This window comes from Rhodnius prolixus, unplaced genomic scaffold (assembly GCF_049639745.1).
Source record: "Rhodnius prolixus isolate KJV_2025 unplaced genomic scaffold, Rpr scaffold_4, whole genome shotgun sequence".
In the NCBI taxonomy this organism is placed as follows: Eukaryota; Metazoa; Arthropoda; class Insecta; order Hemiptera; family Reduviidae; genus Rhodnius; species Rhodnius prolixus.
The window spans coordinates 22255018-22278674 of record NW_027411614.1 but is presented as its reverse complement, the minus strand read 5'-3'; the positions used below and the strand labels follow the sequence as shown (position 1 = coordinate 22278674).

The following is a 23657-nucleotide window of genomic DNA, read 5'->3' as shown; positions in this document are numbered from 1 at the left end:
AGGCACCTCAGGTCACATTCAGAGCACTCGCGGGAACTATTAATACATTAAACAGGAAGCAGTTGCTATGCAGTAAGTGTACTGCGCATGCGCGCGAAACATAAGCGTTACGAAATTCGCACAATCCGAAACAGTTCATTGGCGGGAAGTAGTTTAAATTTTCTCCGGTAGGTGCGCTGTACTTCCCACTCCCTAAAAATAAACAGGCCACACCTCCGGGGAGCTATTCTATAGATTAGCCAAACACTGTATTAGTGATGATGTATCAATGTAGTGATGTATTTTATTATCTCTCATGTAATTTACAAACTTAAAAATGGGAGGTGAAAGGGCCTCATAAGTGGAATAGCCTAGAGCCTCTTTTCATCTAAATCCGGCCCTGAACAGCACCCACTTAATTTAATTGTTGAATTCATTAGTTTATCAGTAATACTAACATCTCTGTGTCGCCAAATCGTAGACCTAATTTTGTAATTCCCTTAACCTTCTATCAGCTGCGGATTCCTTTTAGTATGTTGAGACCACTGTATATCAAACTGCTTTAATAGAAAGGTGCTACAATTGTAACTTGAAATATACTAAACCAAAGTTCCTCAAACAGAACAATAACAAAGAGCGAAGGTTCTTTCCAGTAACTCTCAGCTAGACGTTCAACAAGAACTTTCACAATTATTATTTTTTTGTTATAAACATTTACAAGGATGAATGCTTTTCTAGAAATCCTAAACTATAATAATAAATAATAATCATAGATAAGAATATTCTTACAATAATTATATTATTTGACTTCAACAAGAATTGAGTATACTAAATAATACAAATTCGAATTGGACAAACGTATGCATAGTATAAAGGAAGAAGGAATCAGAGGGATCGTTTATGAACTTCCTTTTAATATCCGGATAGTCGTCGGTTCAGCGCATCCGCTTGGTTACATTTACCCTTATGTTTCCTCCCTGCCACCCACTTCTTGAACACGCTAATATAAGTAATATTTATACTCCAATTCCTGTGTCGCTGCCCATAGCTTGGCTTCGGCCCTCTCAGACCTAGCTGTATAACGGCCGGAATATTTCATGCAGACACTGACGTTTACTGCTCTGCCTCCGCTTGAGTCTCTTTAGCTTACTACTCTCTACTGCCCCCCCACTCTCCCAAATTCACCACCGCCAGGATGCCATACTTCCATCTAGAATGAGTAAATGGGGGTAGATAGTAACCAAGCTTCTACTAGATGGCCTTAGTCAATTATTCAGTTCTTAGTTAGCCGTACTCACTTCACTTCTATACTCTCTACAGTAATTTTCTGCTTTGGTGACAAGCTTTAGTAACGCGTAGTTCTCCTGACTGTTTGATAATGTCTTCCGAAGTAACATCACTTGAATTGTCTGTCTTCAGGTATAATACCTCGCTAAATAATCTACATCCTTCTTTGGTTAATGTAAGGTCATTATATATTTATAATTTTGAATAACTCTGTTAGTTACATAAACAAAACTTGAATTGACAATTAATTTATGAAATGCTGTCCTATTAAACGATAAATAATAAATAAAAACAGTTAAAAATTAAAGGGATTCATTAAAAATGAAAAATAAAGCAAACTGAAAAGTAATAAAACCTTGAACAAATATCAGCAGAAAGACTAGTGAGGAGAGATAACGGCAGGATTCACTAAGAAGTAGATGTAACCGAACTAGGTCACAATTAGGTAACATCTTCATGGGTACTCCAGCAAAGAACGTTGGCAAAAATATTATAAAAAAATGTTTTAAGAATAAGCTTCCAAAGTATTCAGTTCATTCAATCTAAAATACTTCGAACTATTGTACGCGCTCCAACTTGAATATACACACTGACCTTAACACAAGTCGCTAAAACATGATACAGAAAACTCCTCTTCAACCTGCAATCTCATATAAATCCTCTAGCTAAAAATCTTTCTTCTAGAACTCTTCCTGACAACCCGGACAATACGCCTTAAGAGACAGTGGCCTCGTGATCTCCTCTCAAATGAAGAGAGCGACTAATAGCCTAATGTTTTGGAGTGTTACCACTGGGGGTAACTTCTCCACTCGTATACTTCTGTTATTTAATGTTACTGTTATCACTGATACTTCTAGCGCTAACGCGCTGATTGTAGCAAAAATAAACGCAAAAACAAAAAAAAAAAAAAGCTAATGGATGTAAAAACAAATTGTCACTAGTGTTTAAGCAGAAGAACCTAGGATAGGTACAGATTCTTCTCAAAGAGTAATCTGTAAGAAATCTTTAAAGGGATAAATTGGTTCTATAGAATTGATGGTCAAAAAATGTTTTTCGCTTAGGAATTAGATGTGAAGAAAACAAAGGTTTCCAAAACTTTTTGGCTGAAATTCTGGAAGTGGAAGAGAAGAGACAAGACATTTTGATGGATTTTTAAGCACACAAGAAGTTAACTAGACAATTGCAGAGGAATTTAGTTAAAGCAGAGATTTTCCAGTCCTTAAAGCGGTGCCAAGTACTTTCTTTAACACTTCTAGGTTGCAATTCTCAGGTTAGGTAAGGGAAAAGATCTTCGCCTTCTCCTTGAAGGATGCAGCTAAAACCAACCTTCATCCTTGAAAGGGAAGATTCATGAATTAAATTAAATTATGATTAATTAAAATTAGTGACTAGAAGCACTGGGGTATAACTTTATGAGATAAGGCTGGTAATCTGGACGATCATGCATTTTTCATGTTTTGGCAGAGTTATTTTATTGACAGTTTCATAACTTGTAAACTAATACTTGATTTCCACCAGCTTCCAGACAGATAACAAAGTTTAGAGTTGAATGCGATGAATACTGCAAGCTCTTAGAGAAATGAAACTAGCGGCTTTCCGATTAATACAAATATCTTAAGGACCATACAGCTACTCCATAAAGAAGCGTTTAATAGATAATAATAGTATTACATTTTTGGGGAATCGTAGCGATTAAAAAGTTATACCATCACTGGTAGTAAAACTGTAAAAAAAATAAAAAAAAATTGAAATAGAAATTTATAAAGAGAATTTTTTTTTTTTTAAATTCATTTATTTGCTATCTGTATAAACATAAATACGAGTATACACCTGGCAAATTGTTAATAGTACAAGTACTATACCGTTATAGGATGCGAAAACTGCCCGGCAAAGCCGACGCACACCGCAACCGTAAGGACGCAGGAAGAGAGAAGTCAGCCAGTGCTGATACTCTCGGGAATTTTAGTTGTGGAAAGGTCTAGGTTAGGAGATCATGAGGCCAACGTCATTGTAGACGTCGTGGAGGATTATCTGGATGGGATGTTGAGGAAAGAGTTTGAGCTGTTGGATTGGGATGGCAGGATAGGCTTTTGTGGAAATTGAGGAATCGTGAATGGATTGTTTCAGTGACAAAAGGAATATTTAAGTCTTTGTGAAGGATAAGGTTAGTGACATAATAGGGAGCATTTACAATACGGCGAAGGACTTTTGATTGGAAGGATTAGATGCGGGAGATATTGGAAGGTTTAGTTGAGCCCCACTGCTCTGATCCGTAAGTCCAGATGGGTTGAAGTAACGTCTTGTAGAGAGTTAGTTTGTTAGATGTGGTTAGTTTAGATTTAGGTCCGAACATGCGTCTTAGTTGTCCGTACCTTTTGTTTAGTTGTAGTCTTTTGTGTGTGGATTCCACGTGACTCTACTGTCCAAGTAGAAACCCAGGTAGCGTTCTACGTTCGAGGTAGGGATGGGATTGTTGAGGATGAAAACACTGGGGCACGTTTGACGCCTGAGCGTGAGAGTTACTTGAACGCTCTTGCTTTCATTAATTTTTATGCGCCAATGGGTGCACCAGCTTTCTATTAGGTTGAGGTGCTCTTGAAGGAATAAATAGAAAATAATTCATTAAATAATTCAGTTAAAGGGAGATTAAAACTTAGCAAGTAGCAAAAAAGATGCATTGGGATTTACCCTATGATTTTAAGTATTTCCAAGGAGAACATTACAACATATAGAATACGTACAATAAGTACAGAAACCATTCAATCTCTGATGTAGACGAGAGACAAAATTTAACCAATAACTAAGCAGTTTCACTGCCTTTCAGTAGAGAATTATTGTTGGCTAGTACTATATTTTATATTGGTAAAACACTCGTTTTGTTCTAATCATTAACCTTCCATCGGGCGAGAGTATCTCACAGATACAGACTAAGACTTGAATAATCGTAGTTTAGTGCTGTCCTTTAAGCAATGCTACACCCTCATGACTAGTTTCCTTCAGTAAAAATCTTATATTGTTTGGGGTTGTACATTTCTTTGCAATTGTCGATCCGTGCCTGACATATACTCGCGACCATTCGAGTAAGTTTCCAGACTTATCAATTATTTATTTATTTTTTTATACATGTCCATCAAATTGAACTATTTACAACATTGTTTATAAGAATATTGTTTTCTACTGACAGAAAAAGACATAGTATATCTCAGATACGAGGAGGAAATAACTGCGAACTCTTTCAGACAGTCTAGTGGCTGAAAAATTACACTTATTGGCTTGTAAAAAATAAAAAGTACTGTCGTTTTCTGAGCCTTTTTTTATTTGTTATTTCATTATTAATAATTACAGATGTTATTTAATTAATTTCATTTCTTCTATTGATAGAAAAAATTAAAAATACCTAAGTTTATCTGTAAGATACGCGGGCCCGTTTTTGTAACTTTTTGGGCGCGCCCGCTGGAAGGTTAAATTAGTTAAATTAAAGTGTTCATAATATCTATCTACACTCTTAATAATTTTATTATTTACTAATAATAGTTAATAATTCTATTTCTTTAAATTCTTTTGAAGGATTATAGCGGCTATGTTTCTGTCTCGAGACATGGAGGTACCAAAACAAAATATTTAGTTCTAAATTCTCGTATTCTTCGTTTTTTGAACTATTCCCCCCCCCCCCCCATTAACGGATGAAAACTGATAATTAATTTCAAAATACCTCTTCATTGAAGTAAATTTTGAGAAATTAAAAATGTTCCTCGTGGTAATGTAAAGAGATTTTGCATTAGAAAATTTATTTAGGAATAGGCGACCCTTAGTTTTACTTCTTCACTAAGCTTTTATGAGGAATGGATATGGTCTGCACTTTCATGCCAACAGTTCTGCAGAAGCATTCTGCTCTTAACCCCACTTCTCCTCTACAAACTCATATCCACTAGACTCAACCCACTCAGGGCTAGACTCAAGGCTTACTCTCTAAAGTAGAAAGTTTGTGGCAACTTTATACCTTTAACTCTCAGACTTAATGTGTATGTGTGCAGCAGGCCCACTGTCATACTCTACTGGTGCTATAACCATTCCTCCCATATAACCTGGGCCTCTACTGTTGTGTTTAAAACCTTAACTTTATCCTATGTAAATTATTTTTCCTCTTGGTCTTCGAGAAAGTTTTGTGTTTGCCATATAGTTACGAGTGCGGAAAATCATCCTTTGCGACAAGAACTTACTTTCTGCACTAATTTGTCTGAGGAAAGTGACCAATTTCCGCACACTATAATTGATATCACGTTTAAAATTAGTTTATTAAGTTATATTTTATCAATTATCTGTATAGCTCAATTCGGCTCCTTCAATGCTGCAGAAATACGCACAAAAATGGAGTTTTTATTATTTAATTTAACAAGAAAAGCAAAGAAACTTAAGCAAACCTAATATTTAGAAAAACTAATAGTACTGTTAGTTAATTAGTATAGATACAATTTCAGCAATATTATGTGTTTAATATTTGATGCTGAATGTTCTGTGTCTGCGGTTATTTCATCTTTTATTTAATTATTATATTTTCATTTTTTGTTTTAAGTTGATGAGATATTTCAATTTGTTGGTAACGCTTTGTTTTTGCTGTCGTTTGCCAGTGAAATCTCAACAACTCTTGTTTGCTCTATTTCGATTATATTATTATATTAAATAAATGTATTTTTTAATTATTTTACTTTCTTTTTTGAGAATAATAAAAATATCGTGTGTAACTAGTACTGTATTTTCTTACTCGTGCGTTTACAAAACTCGTCTTCGGCTCCAGTCGTAATATTCCACGCTCGTACTGTCACGAGTCACTTTCCGCACTAGTCATACAAATATCATCTATTTAGATTATCTACAAATATCTTTGAAAATAATTATTTCTTTGATCTATCCACTAAATTCAGTTTTAAATTCAGTCCTGTGCCACATATTTAATTCTTAATCATTTTCTGGATCTTTTCAACCCAAAAGTTTGTTTTATGTTATTTTGTAGGCGTTAAATGAATTAATTTTCTTCAGTCCTAATTTAACAACACTATTTTAGTAAAATTTATAGTTGAACCGGAAATGCGAGTATGTACTCACTGAGGAAGAATCAGAATGTTTGAAAAACGATTATGAATAATAGAGATTTAAAATTCCCACCTATTGTCTGCTTTCTTTGAATGATGTATTGACAAAGGTAAGGTTACTCCGCCGAAGTATGATGTAACATCATTGAATTTGCTTCTAATCTAACTCATCTTGCTAATAAATACAATTATTCAAACCTAATTATGTCCATATACTCGCATCACCATTCATACATAGAAGAACTATATTCAGCTTAAGGGGTTATAGGCAGTCAGAAATTTGAAAAAATCGATTTTTTTTTTTATTTCTTTATATTAAAGTATAGTATCTCAGGAATGTTGTCCTAAAATTTCAAGTCGATCCGAGCAAAATTGTAAGAGTGAAAGTGTTTACAAGCCCCGACCGTTCGAATTACCATCGCTGAGCACAGAGCTCAACTTGCTACGCGGGAGGCAAGAATCCTACGCAGACAGCAGAAATCGGAAAACTCGGACATTTTGGAAGACATGGAGGACTTATTTTATGGACCTGGAATCGATGACACTGTGTAAGTTGAAAAAAAGATTATCCAGGTTTTATTCGCAAACCTTTAACCGCTGAAAACTTTAAACGCGTTTTTCTGAAAACTACGTTTTCAAAGTCAGTGGACACGATATTTCAAAATCTACTGCACCGATCTTTTTGAAATTTTACGTATTTCTTTTACACATATTAAAATCGTACTTGGACGAAGGAGTTTTTTTTTTTCAATGAATAGAACTTGTTTTACAAACATAAAATGGTCAATTTTTTTTAGTGAAAATCGTGACTCAAACTTTAAAGTTGTCCCAAAAAATTAAAAATTCAATTTTTTTCTAAATCCTTCGGTCATGTACGAGATAAAGTCATCTACTAACGAAATCTTTTCTAAATTTTGATTTCAGATGACCCAGTCTCAAGATATCATGTCCACGAGAGGGTTGCATTTTTTTGACGTGTTGCATTAAAATATTCGCCATTAGTACAATTATTATTAATTTGTAACGAACAAATTACAATAAGTTCTTTAAACATGGACTGATATGACGCAAAAGTTCCCGAATAAAAAAGTAAACACGTTTTTCCCCCAAAAAAATTTTGAAAAAATGACTTTTTTGGCGCCTCTGACTGCCTATAACCCCTTAATATTAGCATCAAAGTTCAAATACTCTGTTGTATTCTTAATTCCTTCATATATTCAAATATAATTCTCCTTTTCACTTTATCGCCAACTTTTAGAATTTCGTCAGTGGGGTGTACCATATATTAAACTTTCAGTAACTGAAGTTATTTCTTTTTTGATGCCAGATGTTTGTTTCCTGTTTAGTGTGGATTCGAAACCGTTTTATTCGTGTCATTACTTTAAAAAGTATTTTACTGAAGTTTTCTTTCTAAATATTATTTTATTAATACAAAAGCGTGCTCCTTATATAAGATATACCATTTCGAGTTTGCCATCGCTATTGGTGACTCTCCTAACAACAATTCGTAAAATGTGACTTCAACGTTTATATCGCCAGTTAACTGGAGGTAATAATCGCGGTTTATTTTTTTTGTTTGACCTTATTGATCCAAAGCCGAGACCGAATCGAAATCGAAACCTTCACTACCTATCGTAGCTCACTTTAAACAAGCAGCTAAATGCTTTTCTTTTCTTTTTTTGAAATACCAAAAATAGGATATATATGTATACAGTTAACTAAATGCAAATGAATTTCAAAGAAATATCTACGTGAAAAAATAAAATATAAATAATTTATTGTATATATATTCATCCACGAACTGTAACCCTAATAAATTTACAAATACTCAAATATTTGTCTATAAAATTTAAGCATAATGGACAGGTGATAAAGTATAACGAAATTTTAATTAAAAGGATATACATTTTGTAAGTAACTTTTTACTCTATATTTTGTACAAAGAATATAAAAATGTAGGTTTCATGTTTAGGGAACGTAGCTACTGGCAACACTGAACTCTGTGGAATTCATGGTAGCTGCCACAATGAACACAAAACTGACAGTAATATTTTAGTAAAATATTTACCTGTGTGTTATCAAAGCGTTAGTTTTTTTTTTTTTTTAATTCAAGCTCTAAGTAAATTTGAATTTTTTCTACCTCATTTATTCTCAATTTATGAATTCCTAAATCTCCTCTACCGGCCTGTTACTCTGAGCTTTAATATTGCTCCAACTATAAACGAAAAACAACTACCTTAGAATAACTCTTTTCTATTTTGATGGTATTAAAAACAAATTTTTACAATTATAGTTATTATTAAATTTAAGGCGCGTCAAAATCAAAGGTCATTGGCGCCCACATCCTTTTTTCCGTTTCCTCTCGTTGCAGACAAAATTGTCCATCACCGAGAAGTGGGCAAAAAGAAGATGATTAGAAGAGAAAAAAACATTTCTAAAATACAAAAAATAAATTAATAAATATTTTGTGTATTTAATTAATATTTATTTATTATTAATATCTATATGCGTATTTTTCTTATTTGTGGTTAACTACGCATCTCTAGTTTTCTTTTTATGATACTTGAATTTATTTTCGCTAACTAATTGCGAATTCGAGACTTAAAGTAACTTTAAAATGAACTAAAATTTCCAAAAAAAAACTTCGTTAACTAACCTTATCATCGAAATCATGATGATAGAAGAAACTAGTCAAGAATTCAGGTAAAGAAGCAAGTTATGGCTGAAATGACTTCAAGCATTGGTCACTAACCAACAATGCAAGTGTCCCAGCGCGTTTCATATTAAATGTCTTAAAAATTTTGGATCGATATTATTTTTAATGGCAAAATTTGATTAGTTCTCCCACTGTTGGATCATAAGGCTTCTTCTAAAATGCGCTTAAATTTACAGGCCACTAACCAACAGATAATTAAACTTAATTAAATGGTAACTAATTATTGAGATATAGGTTAATAAAAGTGAGTGCCCATGTTTAAGATTCTGATGGAAACAGTAATTCATATTAAGAACATTCGTATGTGTTAAGAATAAAATAACAATTGAATAGTATACCTGTGTCCATAGCATGGCACGGAAGTGTAACACTGTCACCAGACATCACTCTGAACTTCCGACCTTTGGTTAGAAAGTATGGTGGTGACGGAGTTGTTGACAGTGACGGCCCTGTGATCGGCCTTAATGTAATCGGCGTCCGAGTACCACCTAGAAAATAGAAAAAAAACTATCAGAAGTTGGAAATTAATTGATTTACATTGATAACTTCTATTTTAGAAAGCAAAAAATTATTGAATTTTTGTTAATAAAAACGTTATTAGCAAGTATGTGCTTCCGCGACGGTCCACGATAACCTGGACCCGTAGTTGTTAAGTCATGCCAGAAAAATTAGATGATTACTGATTTGCTTTGAATTGCTTTTTACTTATCGCTAATAAAGGGTACAGTTTAACATTTATTTTAAACTAGAATAATATATATTCTAAAAATTTTACGGAATTTTACAGAATTAACGAAAAAAATTATATACGAGGGTCGTTTGAAAAGTTCGTGCAAGTCAGAGAGATAGCACCACTGGCGCGTATTGAGGTTATGTTTAGTTAGTAGCATCTCTTGGAAGAACACACACCAAGTTTCAGCCAGATCGGTCTATTTCATTGTGTTTGGCATTCGTTTGAATCGAGGAAGTCGAGTGATTTTCAAAAAATGGACGAAAAAGAATTTCGTGTGTTGATTAAACACTACTTTATGAAAGGCAACACGCCTCAGGAGACTAAAGAGAAGCTTGATAAACATCATGGTGGCTCTGCACCTTCGATTAGAACAGTTTATAAGTGGTTTCAAAATTTTCGGAGTGGCCATATGGGCACAAGTGACGCTGAACGTTCTGGACGCCCTGTTGAGGTTACTACTCCAGAAATCATTGATAAAATCCATGATATGGTGATGGATGACAGAAGAGTGAAGGAGCGTGAGATTGCTAGTGCTGTGGGCATCTCGAATGAACGGGTACATAATATTTTGCATCAACATTTGGACATGACAAAGCTATCCGCAAGATGGGTGCCGCGATTGCTCACGCTTGACCAAAAACGAAATCGTGTGAAGTGTTGCAAGGACGGTTTGCAGCTGTTCCAGCAGAATCCGCAGGACTTTAAGCGTCGTTTCGTCACTGTGGATGAAACATGGATACATCACTACACTCCTGAGACCAAAGAACAATCTAAACAATGGGTTACCAAGGGGGAATCTGCGCCAAAAAAGGCGAAGACCGTTCCTTCGGCCGGAAAGATTATGGCGACTGTCTTTTGGGATTCGCAAGGAATAATCCTCATCGACTATCTGGAAAAGGGTAAAACTATTACAGGTGCATATTATTCATCGTTATTGGACCGTTTGAAAACCGAGCTGCAAGAAAAACGCCTACGATTGGCCCACAAAAAAGTCCTTTTCCATCACGACAACGCACCAGCTCACACCTCAGCAGTTGTGGTTGCAAAATTAATGGAAATAGGGTTCCAACTCGTTTCACATTCCCCCTATTCTCCATACTTGGCTCCCTCGGACTACTATTTGTTCCCCAATATGAAGAAATGGCTGGCGGGAAAAAGATTTTATTCAAACGAGGAGGTGATTGCAGAAACGAATGGCTATTTTTCAGACTTGGACAAATCCTATTATTCGGAAGGGATCAACAAACTAGACAGCGTTGGACGAAGTGTATAAGCCTAAAAGGAGACTATCTTGAAAAATAAAAATGGTTTACCCCAAAAAATTAAGTAGTTTTTATTTTTGCACGGACTTTTCGAACGACCCTCGTAGATTTTTATGTATTAATAAAGTATAGCTTTGTGCAGAAGCAAACAAATTTAAGATAAGTATTTAGATTAATACGATTTAAGAAAAGATAAAAATTATGTTAGACAAAAGAGGAAAACTAAAATAAAATTGAATTCAGTAAATTATGTTAACTGTTTGGAAAGTTTGGCGAAACAAGTTACTGACATAATTTACACAGAATTGGTTCAAACTGTTGGCTGTCAATTGCACTTCTTCCACCTCTAAACCAAATTGTTTGCCTCAACATTAAGTCCATATTGATTATAGAGAAAATAGTTCAGTCCATTATCTGTTTTGTGTCTACATTAATAGTATAATTGTATTCAGTTCGTACATCTATCTGTTGAAATTGTTGGCAATTTACTACTAAGTACTATCTCATTAATGTTATTTAAATTAACTACGGTTACGCCAATAATTAGTCGCCCTTTTGCTAATATTGATTAAAATATCCGTAATGTTCCATAGAATTGTAATTACTAAAACGATATCTTACTACGATGCAATTCTTACGAGAAGGTGTAATTGAGAAGCCAAAATCGCTGTTACTCAAAATAAAATGACTTTGTTTATTTTTTATTTTGTAATACATATTTAAATTTTTTCAAACTGCAATCAAAAAAACGATTATTTGCAAGTTAAATTTAACATAATCTACAATACTTGAATAGAATGCGTTTTTACTTCATTCTGAACGATTTTAGACGTTCAGCAACATTCAGTGATAGAATCAACTGATCGTGAATGAAATTTGGCTTCAATTAATACAGCTTATAACGTAGCCACATCATCTGTTATTGTATCATAATATTTATACATCTCAATAGAGTTAAATATCCAAATTGATAATCTAAAGTCGTTATTGTTCATTTATTTTATTTTTATTTTTTAATGTGACTTTATTACGAATCAAAATTTGAGGGACTTGCTAGTGCCTCTGGATTGAAACTTGATTCAGAAAATAAATAATAATAATATATTTTACTCAAAAATATAATGAGCAATGAAAATAAGATACGTAATTAGTAATTAATGAGAACTGATGAGGCTTGAATTTTTTGCTTTCATTGCTTCATTTAATATGCACGAGTATATCGTTCAACTCATTTACCAGTCTATTAGTTATGAGTAAAGAATGTCGATCTAAACTCTTAGTGGAGGAAAATTCTTCAATTGGAGATACCACTGACAAACCAATCAGTTTCTGTAAGTATTGCCCAGTCTCCGAGAATTTCGTTTAAACTTTAGACACAAGTACGTTAAGCTAATCTATCACAAGAAGGACTTAACTGGAATTCGGAGGAGCTGTAAAGACACAATTCCTTAAAAAATATCATTTTATTGAGGGAATATTGTAATAGACATCCATCCTTACTAGTGCAAATTCTAAGTTACATACCAGATTTTTAAAATTTGGTTTTTATACAGGGTGACCAAAGTTGCTCCCCCCACTTTTTTTTTAACGGCGAAAAATTTCGAAAAAATAAAAAACACGTATTTAATCATTTTTAGTCCAGTTTATTTTCAGTGATTGACCCATTTTTTTAAACCCCTGTATCTCGAGATACAGCATCGAACTTTTGTTTTTCAAATGGAACGTTATATTTTTGTAGTATTTGAGCTCCTAAAAACAACAACAAAAATTTTTTTGAAATCGGTTAGGTTTTTCAATAGTTATGGTAATTTAAAATATGAAAAACAAATTTCAGTTTATTGTCAAAATTACGTTATTTTTTTTTAAGAATCTATTCAAACTGGGCACAACCAACGGATAGGCAAGCCAAAACTCTGGACTCCCACACTCTGTGTGTAGCAGCACTTATGATGGCAAAGTCTAGTTCTAGGCAGGCTAGAGTAATTCGACGTTTCAGATCATCGACTGAAGCCACGGGATTAAGGATACTTTACACTTTATTTTTTTAGGTATCCCCACAAAATATAGTCCATTTGGGTTAAGTCCGGAGATTGAGGTGGCCATTAGATGGGATAGTGAGTCCTTAAGCACTTTTAATGGAAATTTCTGTCCAGGTAACCTCGAACCACTCTTGCCGGGTAACCATCTTGTTGAAAATAGATATCTAGCCGACGTTATAGATGAACATCTTCAAGCGGAACTGGCAAAATGTCTCTGAAAAAAAAGTTGGATACCTTTCACCAGTTAAGTTCTCTCTGTAGAAGTATGGGCCGATTAGTTGATTTCCTAAAACTCCACACCAAACGTTTGTAGAAAATACAACCTGAACGTCGAATAACTTTAGCCTACCTAGATCTTGACTTCGCCACCACAAGTGCTGCTAAAAGCAAAGTGTGAGAGTCCAGAGTTTTGGATTCTTTAAAAAAAATAACGTAATTTTGACAGTAAACTGAAATTTGTTTTTCATATTTTAAATTACCATAACTTTTGAAAAATCTAACCGATTTCAAAAAAATTTTTTTTGTTGTTTTTAGGAGCTCAAATACTAACGTTACAACTATACAACAAAAAATATAACGTTCCATTTGAAAAACAAAAGTTGGATGCTGTATCTCGAGATACAGGCGTTTAAAAAATTGGGACAATCACTGAAAATAAACTAGACTAAAAATGATTAAATACGTGTTTTATTTTTTTGAAATTTCCCGCCGTTAAAAAAAGAAGTGGGTGGAGCATATAACTTTGGTCACCCTGTATATTCATTTTTTTAATGGGGTCTAAGTGTCACAGAGATGTTTGCATTCATTACTGCTGGTTTTACGTATTTATTTCACGAATTAGAAAACCTAAAACCAAATACCGAATGAAAAACAAAAAACATAAATACTTATTTCATTTAAAATTTTAATAAGCACGGTAGGGAAGGGATTAGCTATGCGGTTAGCATACTGGATTCCCCCGCGAATGTCACGGGTTCGAATCCAGCTGCTGACCCTTACATTTTCTCTTCCTAGGAGCTTCTTACAGCTCAATGTCCGGTGATGGACAGTGTTGTCTGTAAAAGGAGAACACTGTCCGGAGGCCGGTAGTGCACTGAAAAAAGCTCCGGGCGCCAATAACCTTAGATGTTGACGCGCCTTAAATCATTAAAAAAAAAATAATATAAACATAAAATAAATAAGCACAGTCAATAAGGTAACTAACTCGAAGTACTTTACAAGTATCAGTATCGTAACTAATTTCAACATTAATGGAAATGAAAAAAGATGCAACTTTTTTTAGTATTATTATTATTTGTTCACTCACTCTATTTATGATTGTAACCACTGAAATGTTTAAAAACGCCTGTTGAAATGGCACTAGAGAGAATGTTGTGCTCAACTTATTGAGAGAAAAAGTTATTGGAAGAACATAAACTTTATTGTTTCAGCTACTCTTTTGAACACTTGAAATGTGTATTATTTTTTTATTATCTGACTTTGTAGCAGTTTATATTTTATTGTTCAAATACGAGTATTGTAAAACCAGTAGTTATCTTTTGATATTTTATTGTTGGAGTAGTGAGCTACAAACAGGATAGGAAGGCGGCAACTGAGCAGATTTCAAACGGTCAGGACATTTATTCAGCCTATTTCTTTTAATCTATACACGTTTTTTATTAAAATGGCTTTTAACGGCCGCAGCTAACCCAAGCTGAACAGCAAGCAATGAGAATTAACGTTTGCAATTAATGCTTACACCGTATTTCTGGTGCACAAGTGCAGCGTGACAGTTTTACACACTGGATGGACGTTCGCTTTTTATAATCTGAGTTCTGCCCATTACCTGAAGGACCAGGTTTACAGTTTCCAGCTGTAGTTATAAGCAACCTTGTATGGAGAAAAAGTATGTCGGAAACTAGCAGATTTTGTGAATTCCCAAACTGAAGAACCAAGAAACTTCTTGCGTTTCCCAGAAGATGGGCGATAGTGTCCTTATGCCACCCAAAAGTTCCCATGTTGAACATCACGTAAGCAAGAAATCCGCTTCAAATATGTTTATACAATATAACCACACTTCGATACCATTTTTGTATAACTTGAGTTGGAGTTCTCTAATCTTGCCGACTTCTTTACACTTAAGCTAATCTACATAGGTGCTAAAATCCGGACTCTAAGTCTAACCTCCACAGATTCAGTCATACTAACAATAGAACCTCTGATTCCTATATTATATTTCCTAACCTACTCCTAAATAGTAGTATTTAAGATGGAAAACTCGATATCATCCGCTTCCCTATACTATCTAATCTAATCCTGTACCCCAGATTTCTGCGGTCTAAGACACAGTAACCGCAGTGATCATCCATACTTTTTCTAAGGAAATTGTCCCAGATCTCCCCGGTATTAACCAAAAATCCCGTAAACTAACAATTTTTATTGAATTACAAAAAATAATTTAAAAAGAAAAATATTAGATAACTGATTAATTGGTCTAGAATTTCCTGTATTTATGAGTTCATACCTTATGCGTAAAAAGTAAAAAATTAATACCTATTTTTTTAGGGGGGCATTACGTCAAACTACCAAATTAGGTATCTTGGACGGAGGCGATTAGCAAACATACTTTATTACCAAGTTCTATTATTAAACATTCAATAAATTGCAAGGACTAGAATTCGGGAATCGAACCCAGTACCACAATACATATTACCTTTGCAGGTCTTGTCTCTAATCTCTCAGCTACCGTGATGTATAATACCTCTTTTGTAGTGAAGAGTATTTATTTAAGAACACAGAAGATTAGCTCGTTGTAATAAAGACAACACTACTTGATTATAAGATTATCATAGTGATTATAAGTGACTTAGCTTAGTGATTATCGATATAGGTTACGTATTTCGATTCCGCTGTTTTCTCATCGGAGATTTGAACGGAGTATGAACAAGTTTATTTTCCTCTTGTAGCCCTTGAAGCCTCAGTGATTTTCCTCCAGTTGACTGCCTCCCTCTTAAGCCTCGTACCCCCAACGTACTAAGCCCCAAGGTTTTATATCAACTTGCTTAAAATATTTTAAACTTTAGAACCTAATATATTTAAATTTATATCTAAAAGTATTTAGAATATTGTTTTACTTTTGCAACTTTCCATTGGGTCGTCTGTGCGATATTTAGTTGGCAATCTCGGCTGGCATTTGGCAGGCCAGGGAATTTCTCAATTAAATTTCTTTCTTTTTTCTTTCTCTAGCGGAGAAACCGAACTACGAAAGTGCAAGTCTGAGAACTCTATCCGACAGTGAGAGAGTGGCACCGTATGTGCGTTTGTGTGAAACAGAGATTTTATCCTGAATACATTCAATATTTCAAGCAAGTTATTTTACCTTTACCCAGACTCTGGATTAAAAGAACAGACCCTTTTTTACCTAGAGTAAACAAAGAAATATTACTAGATATACAGGGTGCGTTCCAAAAGTAATGCAATTGAATTTCCCGCGCCGCTCCTATCGGTCGGAGTGGGGCCGAAGCACTTGGAGTAGGTCGGGGGGGACGTTAAGCTTTGCCGCGAAACCGGTCTCAATGCTCTCCAAGCTGAGGAAGCGGCCGAGCGTCAGTTATTGTAAACCTCTGCGCGCCGACCGTGTCACGAAAAACCAACTGAGAGGAAATTCAAGTGAACTTTTGCAACGTATTGAAATTGAACCTGATTATTTGGACAACGTCATCACTGATGATGAAACCTGGGTTTTTGAATTCAACCCAGAAACAAAACGCCAAAGCTCTGAGTAGCACACCGACCAGTCCCCCAAGCCCAAAAAGGTAAGAATGAGCAAATCAAAAGTGAAAACAATGTTCATTGTCTTTTTCGACAGTAAAGGAGTGGTGCATAAGGAGTTTGTTCCTCAAGGACAGACTGTTGACGCTGCCTGCTACGTAGATTTGCTGGAAAGACTCCGAAAAAGAGTCATCAGGACGAGAAAAGTCATCTCCGCTACCTGGAAACTCCATGACGACAACGCGCCTTGCCACAACGCGCTACGAGTCCGCGAGTTCCTGGCCAAACACCAGGTGCCAACGCTGCTCCACCCCCTCTATAGTCCTGACATCGCCTCAGCACACTTCTTTTTGTTTCCTCGGATTAAGGCAGCCCTGAAATGGAACCCGGTTTTTGCCCGTAGAAGAGATCCAATCAGCCGTGACGAAAGCCTTGCGAGAGGTCCCCGAAGACGCCTTTCAGGGTGGCAAAGTCGCTGGAAAAAATGTGTAGAGGCCCAAGGATAGTACTTTGAAGAATTTTAAGAGATTGTGCACATCTGTTCGCTAAATTACTTTTAAAAAAAAAGAATCTTAGATTGGTTTCAACTGGACCCATTATTTGGTAAATTAATTTTCTCAGTTTTCTTTTCATGGCACGAAATTCGTTCAAGCTTTTTGTGACCTTAAATAGAAAATACAACCATCAATCTATTCTCTTATCAATTTTTTTATTTTTTATTTATTTATTGTAGAATTTATTAAAAAGATTTCTGATTGCAGATGAAGAGAGAAGCTTTTTAAACCAATGGTGAGGAATTGGCTCACTATTAGATCATAGTCGTCCACTGCTCTCAGCAAGCAGAGAACCTGCCCTTAGATTTCCTTTTTACCATCCGGTAAAGCTCACTGTCCTGTGATGGCCAGTGTTTTCAGTAACGAGAGAACACTGTCCGGAGGATAGCAGTTTTCTTCCATTAACAGACCTTTCCATAAAGGAAAGTTTAGATTTTTGAGTTCGTCGAATTATCCATTTGGAGCCACTCTCAGTCCGTAAAAGTTATTTTACAAATTGATTCGAATTGTAGAGTTTGAAGATAATCTAAAAGTTAGAACCTTGAGAATTTAATTAACGGTCATCTTGCATCATGTTCCTCTCAGGTTGTTTTTTATGTTTTTCCATTTAAGTGGTTCCTTCAGTTTGAAGGATACGCACGTGCTTTATCTACACGTTATTTCTCGTGTAATTTAGCAATTTCATTATAGAATTTTGGAATGAAATGCCTTCTAGAAACTCGATATAAATAAAAATATTTTAATGAATTCTATGAGGGGAACGGAAAATTCATCACATTCAGTAAATTCTGTAAATGGATTTAATCAAGATTTGATTAGTAATTAATCCAGATAAAATTCGGAGCAATGCTTTGATCATATAAATAATCTGATAATCCTTTAAAGCCAGCAAACTTTCACAGATGGCCATTGATGGCGATTAAACAATAATAATAATGGTGTATTCCAATGTTTATTGCTAGATATATTTTTTATATTAGTTTTCAAAATTCCCTCGAAATTGAGTAAAGCAAATTTATTTCAAATTTTAAAAATACACAATTTAAAAAAAAAAAAGATATGTGCGGGAATTTAACATTCAAAGGTGACATACAGCGCCGAAAATTGCTAATTCGGCATCACATTTCCTGAAACATTTGGGGGGAAAATGACATTAAACAGTGAAGGGATTAGCTATTCTGGATTCCCAAGCGGAAATCCCAAATCCAAATCCAGCAACTGGCCGTTAGATCTTCTCTTCCTATGAGCTTCTACAGTTCACTGTCCATTGATGGATAATGGTTTCAGCAAGGAGAGAAGAACCCAGTCTGAAGCCCGGTAGGGCACTGAAAAAAGAGTTCCGGGCGCCAATTTTCTCTGATAAAGGCGCTCCCTTAAATTAAAATAAAAAAGTAAAAAAGGACAATTAACACAGTAACGTCATTGTTCCACAGCAAATGTAACTATTAAAGCTTTTCACTACATTAAACAGTTACGTCACTTTTCTAATGCTTACCACTACTAACGTACCCATGCATTAACATGTCACAAACAACTAAAGACCCGTTTTTCTGCTCAGGGGAGAATACGAACCGCATCAGAACAAAATTGTAACTGCTTTTTTGGAATATCTAAAGACCAAGTGCCATTAAGTCGTTCTTTCGAAAATTAGGATTTTCTGACACTTAGGATGTGATTATCTGGACCTTTTTTTTTAAATAAAATTTTTCAGTTTGGTTTTTTTTGGCAACAGAATGAGCGACATATAAATTTTAGAAATTACTGAATATCAATACTTTACCGGCCATTGGCACTCCTACTCCATTACAATGTTGACAGCACTGATCGTAAAAAAAAAAAAAAACAAAAAAAAACGCGGGAACAAGCCCCTCAGTTTGCGCTTTTTTTTTGTTTTCAGAACAGAATCCGACTCTTCATTTTTGTTTTATTCAGCGCCAATTTCCCTTCCTCCATTTATCAAGCTACCACCCTGTAAAGGGGTAGATATAACAATTGGTTTGTTTTAAAGGATCGTTCTTGCGTGAATGCTGATTAATCAGCGTAACGTATTTCTTTTTTCAACGAGATTCGCAGCCATGAACAAGATTATATTATATACACTATTAAAAAAATAAAATTAATTGATACTTAACAAATTATTTATTTTAATATTACAACTGCAGAACAGTAGAACAATGAAACTTGAGAGGAGGATATCAATGGGACATTTAAAAACGCAATTAGCGTTAAAAAACTAAAACTTAAGAACAAATTATAATCATTAAACCAGTAATGTATATTATTTAAGACAAATAATAATAATAATAACATAACGATATCAAAATATATAGTATTTACTCTTAGACGGAAAACCCTACCACCCATCATCTTGAACCAAACTCCTATACCAATTGTGGACAAAGTACGCTACCTTGGACTGCATCTAGACAAACGGTTGACATGGAATCCCCATACTAGACTGAAAAGACAAGAAACTAACCCAATGCTACAAACTACTCACCAGACTACTTGACCAACGTTCGAAACAACCTACATAACAAAACACTCTTATACCTTCTGTTACTGCGACCTATTTGGTTATACAGCATCGAAGTCTGGGGATCGACTAAACGTTCCAGCTCTCTACGCTTCCAGACACTACAGTCAAAAATATTTTGAAAACTTCTTAATGCTCCGTTCTAACCTCACTATCCATAATGACCTCAAAATCTTTTTCATTACAGATCTCGCTAACACTCTTTTTCTCAAATTTCATTGCACTCTACAGCAGCTCATCCTAAACCTCTCATAGAACACTTATCTTCTTCCACATTACCAGGTAATCCTCTAAGGAGATTGAAGAGAAGATGCCATCGTGATCTATTCTTATCGTGAGAGCAGTATAGCAAAGCACTGGAGTGACACCACTGGGCGCCTTCTCCACTCATGATTTTCTTTTATTTTTTTTTATCAGGTACCATATTTGCTTGTTGCAACAACCGTTGCAGTGGTAAATTCCAATAAAAGGTTAAAAAATAATAATAATACTAATAACAGTTACCATCTGGGAAGGGATCAGCTAAGTGGTTAGCGAGTATTAGATTCCCACGCGGAGATCCCGGGTTCAAATCCAGCTGCTGGCCCTTAGATTTTCTCTTCCTAGGAGCTCTTACAGCACACTGTCAGGTGATTGACAGTGTTGTTTGAAACAAGATAATACTGTCTGGAGGCCGGCAGTACACTGAAAAAAGCTGTGGGCGCCAATAACCTGAGATGTTGACGCGCCTTAAATCATAAAAAATTCAATATTGATGTATCGGTGTACAGTGAGAGGGTAGGTAGCCTCTTCAAGTTTATCGCATAATTTTTAGTGTGATGAGCACATAGTAAAATTTTGGTGCAGTTGATTCGTGTTTTTTGTATAGTCTACCATTTTTATAAAATCGATGTTGACGCGCCTTAAATAAAATAAAATAAAAATAGAAAAGTTCCTATCCATAATTTTCCAGTAACATAAGAGACGAATAAGAGATCCATAAAAGTATTATTTAGTAATAACACCAATAAGAAAGTATAAAAAGAAAATTTCCTAACTAATACCTCAAAAGAATTGAAAATTTCATTTCTTGGATAATAAAAGTTAGAGCAACAATAAGAAAAAAAAGAATATGCCAACTTGTTCGCAACAAAGAGATATTTATCACGTTTATTTGATCCATTTTGACTTAAATAGCAACCAAGTTTGGGAAAGTGGTTTTCCAAAAAAAAAAGGTTTGATCTTCTAAATAAGTGAGCTAAACTTAGTTAGGATTTAAGAAGTTAGACTGTGACATAATTCAATCCTCACTTAGATACAATGACCGTTCAAGGTTAACTTCTAATCAGGTTTGTCGCCCAGTTCGCTTACTATAAGCCAACTTTATCGCCTACTTCGTTATACTTACTGGGCAGAAAAAGGTGGTTGTGGCAACAAAGTAACATTTCTTAATGATATCTTGTAGCCCCACGGCAGGCCGCTAATTTTTAATACTATTAACGGGTTAGCAACTTAAATAAGTTTTTACCATTAATTTCCGGCATTTTCGTATATATATATAAAAGTTTACCAAGAATTATAATAAACTTGGAGTCTACTACAAAGCTTTACCAGCATAAAAGTTGTTGAGAAAAGTCACAAACGTTTTTTACCTAAATTAAATATTCCACAAAATATTATCTTTAACTCGGTTGGTGCTTACTTTACAGAATTTCATTTCGTTAACATAGAAAAATATATTTCTTTCTTAAAGTTCTGTGAGACATTTTTGTTAAAATTTACTGTCATTTAATGTTAGCTACGGTTCAACGAAACGCTCCAATCTTCACAGAATTCAATCTCTTCAGTCTAAAATTCTCCGCACTATCGTTAACGCTCCATTTTACGTTTCAAATCTGACTATCCACACATATCTGTAAATTCCGTTTCAGGTTGCACGAACACGCTACAAAAGTTTTAATTCCAATCATCTTGTCCGCCATTTATCATCTCATCATCTTCCAGATCATCCTCCCAGGCAATTAAAACGCCAGTGGCCTCGCGATTTTCTCTCTTCTGAAGAGAGTAGCTAATCCTGGAGACGACTTAGGGAGTGTTATCACTGCGTAACTTCTCCCCTCAATTAGTGAGTTTGTAGTGGTGTCAGTTATTGTCATTGTTACTTATAGTGCAACTAGCGATGGCAACTAAACAAATAAGTTAAAAAAAAAAATGTTAGCTACAATAACTATTTCTAATTAAAGGATCCGCAAATTACAGTGAAATTAAGCCAGGCCAACCAAACTCTCTGATAGCTCAATCATTCAATTAACTGACGGACACCACTGAAACCTTCTGGCTCTAGATTATTAAGTACATCTGTACTGTTACCATTACTAACTTAAGCTTGTCCCTTAACCCTTCAGCCGTCACGTCGGATCATATTGACCCAGCACATACTTTCAAGTCTTCTATTTTAATATCCATAAGGGCTGGGCTTGCGAAATTTTTATTGATCTCTTTTTGACGTATTTTGATTGAGATGGCATAGGATTTTTTCCCGCTGCCTGCTGTACGGGCGCGAACCAGCCATTTTGACCCGAGGTGACAGTTTGTGTAGTTCATTTCTTAGTGTTTTGACCTGAGGTGACTGTGTGTGCCGTTCATTTCTTAACCTTTGTTGGGACTCTTAGGAAAAATAAGCCAGAAATCTCTACTGCATTTCTGCCACACAAAGCAAGGGAAGCGAACAGCTACCTTTTTGGGTTCACAAAGAAAATTTCTATGGTGTCTTATGTACCCAAAAAATCAAGAGCAGTAATTCTGTTATCTACAATGCATAGCGATAAATCCATTGACAGCCGAACAGGGAACAAAAATAAACCCGAAATTATAACTTTTTACAATGCTACTGTAACGGTGGTGGTGAGGAGAAGAAGCAGCAGTAGAGTGGGGAGCGCTCGATAGTAGTGGAGTGGGGCAAGCGGCCGGTTGGTCTGTGAGGTAGTATCGGCCGAAGCGAGGCCTGGAATGCAGCTGCATTAACCCATTAGTGCTCAGTGGCAACCGTAGTTGCCTAAATTTTTGAAAAATTCTGGAATAATTGCTTTTGGACTTTTAAGGTTTGTTTCGTTGGTAGCATTGAGGATATAACCTCCCTTCACTGTAACAATTTTGTTTGCTAGTGAAAGTTTTTCTTTCTTTAAGAAATTTTGTTATTTTTGATGGTCGTTTTTTCTGCAACTTTTGGAACCTAAAAAAATGTAAGTACTTTCAATTTTCGTTTTTAAATTTATTAAATTTTATGTTGCATTATTTTAGATGGATGTATAATCTATTATTTGGTCTAAGTTATCAACAAAAATGAATGTTTTTCTTTTCAAAATAAAGTGTTGAACTTTGGTGGCAACTAAAGTTGCCAATGAGCACAAGTGATAGCATTTAACTTTTTGTTCCTAAAACTTGTTCTTCACTACGCATATATTTTGCAGGGGATATACTTATTCTTTTTTTCTTATTTTTTTTAATTTTAGGTCTCGAGATACGAGATACACTGTTGATGGGCTACTAAATTCCCTTGAGGAATATTATAGACCAGACTGTGTTAGAGGGATAAGGTCGGCAGCAATTATAGCACCAGCTGAATTTGGTGACGTAGTTACTGACGAAGATTCGGATTTATCTGATGACGAAGTTGTCGGTGATGCATCACATTTGCCAGGCCGGATATTGAGGACGGAAGTAAGTGTGGAG

The 23657-nt window shown here is 35.0% G+C and overlaps 1 protein-coding gene across 1 annotated transcript in view; it reads right to left on the bottom strand.

The window, feature by feature from the left end:
- The window catches only part of LOC141456057 (opioid-binding protein/cell adhesion molecule homolog), an 869090-nt gene that overhangs the window by 406849 nt on the left and 438584 nt on the right, over nt 1–23657 (bottom strand). Inside the window, exon 2 of the mRNA XM_074131654.1 lies at nt 9411–9560. Coding sequence (XP_073987755.1) covers nt 9411–9560 — 150 coding nt within the window. The remainder of the gene's footprint in view (nt 1–9410; nt 9561–23657) is intronic.